This window comes from Penaeus monodon, chromosome 10, assembly GCF_015228065.2.
Source record: "Penaeus monodon isolate SGIC_2016 chromosome 10, NSTDA_Pmon_1, whole genome shotgun sequence".
Classification (NCBI taxonomy): domain Eukaryota; kingdom Metazoa; phylum Arthropoda; class Malacostraca; order Decapoda; family Penaeidae; genus Penaeus; species Penaeus monodon.
In genome coordinates, this window is record NC_051395.1 from 49018465 (window position 1) to 49023464 (window position 5000).

The following is a 5000-nucleotide window of genomic DNA, read 5'->3' on the forward strand; positions in this document are numbered from 1 at the left end:
GTTCGAGGACCATCCCACTCACTCCCATGACGTCATCAAGGCAACAAGGTAAGGACGAGAACGTGCGTTAAAGTACCAAGGTGAAAAGTTTGTGTGAGATTAAGAATTGCTGTTGGAGCTGCATGATAAACGTTTTAAGTTTCCCGTTTCATTCCAAGGCTTCTTTGGGAGTAAGTTCCTGCAGCGGCGATATCCAAGTTACCATATGATAAAGTATTGCAGAACTGTATTTCTCCTGATTTCGTTTCATCTAATATGTATGAATAACATTTAATTATTTGATAATCTTATTTTCCCTCTTTCATTCGGTTATCAACATTTATATCCTACATTCACCCACACTCGTAATCAGTTTCCACTTGCAAATAAATAAACAAATAAATAAATGAATGAAAACACCAAAGCGAGCAGCCACGTAAGCCTTCCTTCCGCCTCAGGTACATCATTGAGATGAAGGACGCGATCAACGACCTCGCCAACAAGTTCATGGAGACGCTAGACATCAGAGAGCGGCGGCTGTACGACATGGTCTACAAGAGCGCCAAAGGCATCAACGACGCCCTCCGCACCATATGCGTGCTGAGGAAGGACATGGAGGAAGCCCGCGACCTCATGAAGGGCGTGAAGAAGGTGGACGGCATCGCCCCGACGACCAGACTCTCCGAAGCCGCCAAGTTCTTGGGTCTCAAGTGGAACCTCCACGACGCCAAGCTGGGCCTGGGTCCCGCGTCGCTCAAGAAGGACCAGGCCAAGGCTCAGGGCGAGAAGAAGGAAGCCGAACTTCAGAAGGAGGCCGAGGAGAAAAAGCAGGACTCTCCCGAAGAGAACGAGGAAGACAAGGGAAAGGAAGACATCGCGAAGGAAGACAAAGAGAAGGAAGGCGATGACAAAACGAAACAGGCAAAGGATGGCGAGAGCAACGACAAAGAGGACGACGACGATGAAGACGAGGGAAGCACGGACGAGAGCGAGGAAGAGGTGCTGACGGAGGAAGAGGTCAAAAAGCGCCAGAAGATCCTCAAGGTCAAGGAAAGAATAGCCGCCGCCGCTGCTGCCGCGGCCGCCGAGAAGGAGCTCAAGGAGAAGAAGCTGATGGAGAAGGAGCGGAAGGCGGTGAAGGAGAAGAACAACAACGCCAGCAGCGAGCCCGAGCAAGTGCCGTCGCCCAAGCTCCTGAAGCCGTGGAAGAAGAGGCCCGTCGTCGCCCCCGTGTCCCGAGAGCCGTCCATTACGCCCGAGAGGGAAGTGGAGAAGAAAGAGAAATCCGAGAAGATAGAATCGCCGACAGAGAAGGAGGACGCGAACAAACAGAGTGACAAAGACAAGGAAAAGTGGAAAACGAAGACAAGCAAAAGAAAGAGGAAACCGAAGCCAAAGCAGAAAACAGAGAACCGAGCAACGAGAAGGAGAACAAGGAGACGAAGGAGACGGAAAACAACCCCCCAGCGAAGAAAGACGCGAGCCAAGAGTCCGCAGCCACCGACCCCCGAAGGCCGCCACCGAGCCTCCCAACGCCAGCCCTGCGAAGGACAAGGAGAAGGACAAGGAGAAGGCGAAGGAAGAGGCCGAGGCGAAGAGAGAGGCCGAGACCAAGAAGGAGGCGAAGAAGGCGCCCTCGACCGCCAAGAGACCGCGAGGGCGGCTGGCGAGACAGGCCCTGAAGAGAGCGCAGACGATGGACCTGTCCAAGAGGGTGCAGGCCGACGGCGACAAGGAGGAGGGCGAGGCGGAGTCGCAGAACATCAAGGGCCTCGACCTCGAAACAGGGAAGAGCAATAAACCAGAAGAAGCTGAGAATAAGGAGAACGAAGCAGGGGCGACAGGCGAGGCGAGGGAGGAGGCGAAGGATGACAAGAAAGAGAAGGAAGAAAAGGAGGAGGAGAAGGCGGAAGAGGAGAAGAAGAAAGAAGAGGAGGCGAGAGGAGCCACAGCGGCCAAGGAAGACGAAGAAGGCGCCATGTTTGAACTTGATCCGGACGAGAAGGACAGGATAGCGACAGAACTGATGATGGTAATTGTTTTTTTTAATTATTACTTGGTCGAAAGTTCTATTATACAGTTATGCGTTTCTGTTAATTTCTGTCAATTTATACATTTCTGTTAATTTCTGTCAATTTATACAATTTCTCTTGATTTCTGTCAATTTATACATTTCTCTTGATTTCTGTCAATTTATACATTTCTGTTGATTTCTGTCAATACATACATTGAATTACTGTTAATTTATAAATTTATGTTAATGCACTGAGAGAAAAATATCAGGTATTAGGTGTTGTCAGACTAATGTTAAAGTCTCCAATGAAATCTAAGAATTTATAAAGTTAATGTAGTTTTTCGTCGTTGGGCGATGTAAGCAGTGGAATAACTGTCACTAACTGTAGGCCTACAAGTTACTTACAAACGCAGGTAACTGTGAGACGGTGAAATCATTTACGACATGCGTTGCTAACTTTTTTTTATATACAATGAATGACATCACTTTTTTAATTTATAGTCCTACTCTTCGTCTTCTTCTTTGCCTGTTTCTCTGTCTCTCTCTCTTTCTCTGTCTCTCTCTCTTTCTCTGTCTCTCTCTCTTTCTCTGTCTCTCTCTTTCTCTCTCTCTCTCTTTCTCTGCCTCTCTCTCTCTCTCTCTCTCTCTCTCTTCTTATCCCTCTCCCTCCCTCCCTCTCTATCCGTCTCTCCCTCCTTCTCTCTCGTCCTCTCTCTCCCTCACCCACATATATCAAACAGAACGCCAATTAACGTCACTCATTAGCGCTCTCCTTCCCCCTCGTCAATTTCGTCTCCTATCCCCCTCGCCGTCTGCATATTCATGACCTCCGTACTCGCGCCCACGTACCCAAGTCCTCACACTGACCTATGCCGCCCAGGTACCGAGCCTAACGGTGTGCGTGGAAGGCCGAGGAGGGTTGATGGCCCGCGTGCAGTGGGAACCCCAGGGGCTGCATGTGTACTCCCACCAGGCGCAGGATCTCCCCTACGACGTGTTGATTAAGGTGAGAAATATCCATGGTGTTCGGGAGGAGTGAAGCGTGTATATTTTTTTGGTTAAAGGCATGGCGGTAATGGGGTAGATGAGAGAGTGTAAAGATCGGTTTTGTATGCGTTAACAATGTGTACACACAGTGTTTGTGTGTGTGTGTGGGTGAGACAGAGAGAAAGAGAGCGAGAGACAGACAGTGAGAGGTGGAGAGAGAAACAGACAGACAGAAGGAGAGAAAGAGAAGCAGACTGACAGACAGAGAGAGGGAGAGAGAGAGAAACAGACAGACAAAGAGAGTGAGGTTAAAGGTTAAAGGTTTGGTTTGATTGCATTTGTGACAAAAGATCAAAATGTTTCATATTACTACTTCTAAATGACCCCCTGTGTGCAAGGAATGGCCAGGGTTTACCATCCACTGGTGGCGAGGGATCTGAACGCAGGTCAGCAAGATTGCTAGACGAGATCGCTACCGCTGCACCACACAGCAGAGAGAGAGAAACAGACAGACAGACAGAGGGAGATAGAGAGAGAAACAGACAGACAGACAGACAGAGGGGGCGAGAGAGAAACAGACAGACAGACAGAGAGGGAGAGAGAGAGAGAAACAGACAGACAGACCGAGAGAGGGAGAGAGAGATAAACAGACAGACAGACAGAGAGAGAGAAACAGACAGAGAGAGGGAGAGAGAGAGAAACAGACAGAGAGGGGGAGAGACAGACAGACAGACAGACAGAGGGAGAGAGAGAGAAACAGACAGACAGACAGAGAGAGGGAGAGAGAGAGAAACAGACAGACAGACAGAGAGGGGGAGAGAGAGAGAAACGGACAGACAGATAGGCAGAGAGAGAGAGAAACGAACAGACAGACAGACAAACAGACAGAGGGAGAGAGAGAGAAACACAGACAGACAGAGAATAGGTGTATGTTTTATCCAAGACGCATATTTCTGTGCTGTTTGTAGTTTTGTGTAAGGTATTTTTTTTAGAAAATAATGATATTAACACCGGCTTTCCATCATGAATATATTCTTATTTCAAGAATGGCTGATACGAATATAAAAATAGCCTGTGTAAGCAGATAGGCTAACTAAGCTAAAACTCGAACCGCCCTTTGCATATAACCCAGTTTCCTTAATCTTTTGCCACTGACTACTTTCTCGACCTTCACCAGTGCTACATTAATGCGATTTTTTTTTCTGATGACACAGTTTGAGAAGAAAAATTCTATTACAGCCTTTCTCTTTATTTCAGATTCATTATCTCTTGTTGTGTTCTTTCGTTCTGCCATTGTTTAGAAATTATGTTCAAGACATATATATATATATATATATATATATATATATATATATATATATATATATATATATATAGTAATTGATTTGAGACTTTTAAATTATCTTTTTCTCTTTACATGTCAGCTCGTCCCCAGGTCGTGAATGCCTCTATAAACAGACGTATATTTCCTTGAACCCAAACTTCCCTTTCAGTCAAGTGTCCTGAACGCCCTCATCCCCACCAAGTCCCCGACGGTGTTCCTGGACATCGAGTACGAACAGCGTATGTTGGGCCGCGTCTACATCACACTGTTCGGCCACCTGCGTCGGGCCAGCAACTTCCTCCTGCTGTGCACGGGCGAGACCGGGGCGTCCCTGAAGAGCTCCAAGTTCTTCGAGGTGTGCAACCCCGAGGCGCCGGGCGAGAGGCTCAAGGGCGGCGACTACGAGTTCAACAACGGGCGGGGCGGCGAGGCGCTCGTCGAGGAGCTGGAGTTCGGGGGCGACTACGCGCAGCCCATGGAGGCCGGCATGATCACCGCGGGCGGCTCGGGACACCGCTGCTTCGACTCGCAGTTCCTCATCTGCACCGAGGGCGACCCCAACAGGAGCTTCGCCTGTCCCTTCGGCGTGGTGACGTCCGGACTCAGCTACCTGAAGGAGGCGGTGTGGCTGGTGGTGACCAAGGAAATCTGGATCGAAGAGTGCGGCGTCCTCCTCGATGTGCCCAGGTTCTGAGG

General features: G+C 48.9%; 1 protein-coding gene across 1 annotated transcript in view; it reads left to right on the forward strand.

Moving 5' to 3' along the window:
• LOC119578113 (uncharacterized protein ZK546.14-like) overlaps positions 1 to 5000 on the forward strand; it is a 31613-nt gene that overhangs the window by 26077 nt on the left and 536 nt on the right. The window contains 5 exon segments of the mRNA XM_037925841.1: positions 1 to 48; positions 438 to 1321; positions 1323 to 2011; positions 2874 to 2999; positions 4474 to 5000. The exon segment at positions 1 to 48 is cut by the window's left edge and continues 80 nt beyond it; the exon segment at positions 4474 to 5000 is cut by the window's right edge and continues 536 nt beyond it. Coding sequence (XP_037781769.1) covers positions 1 to 48; positions 438 to 1321; positions 1323 to 2011; positions 2874 to 2999; positions 4474 to 4998 — 2272 coding nt within the window. The 3' untranslated portion in view covers positions 4999 to 5000.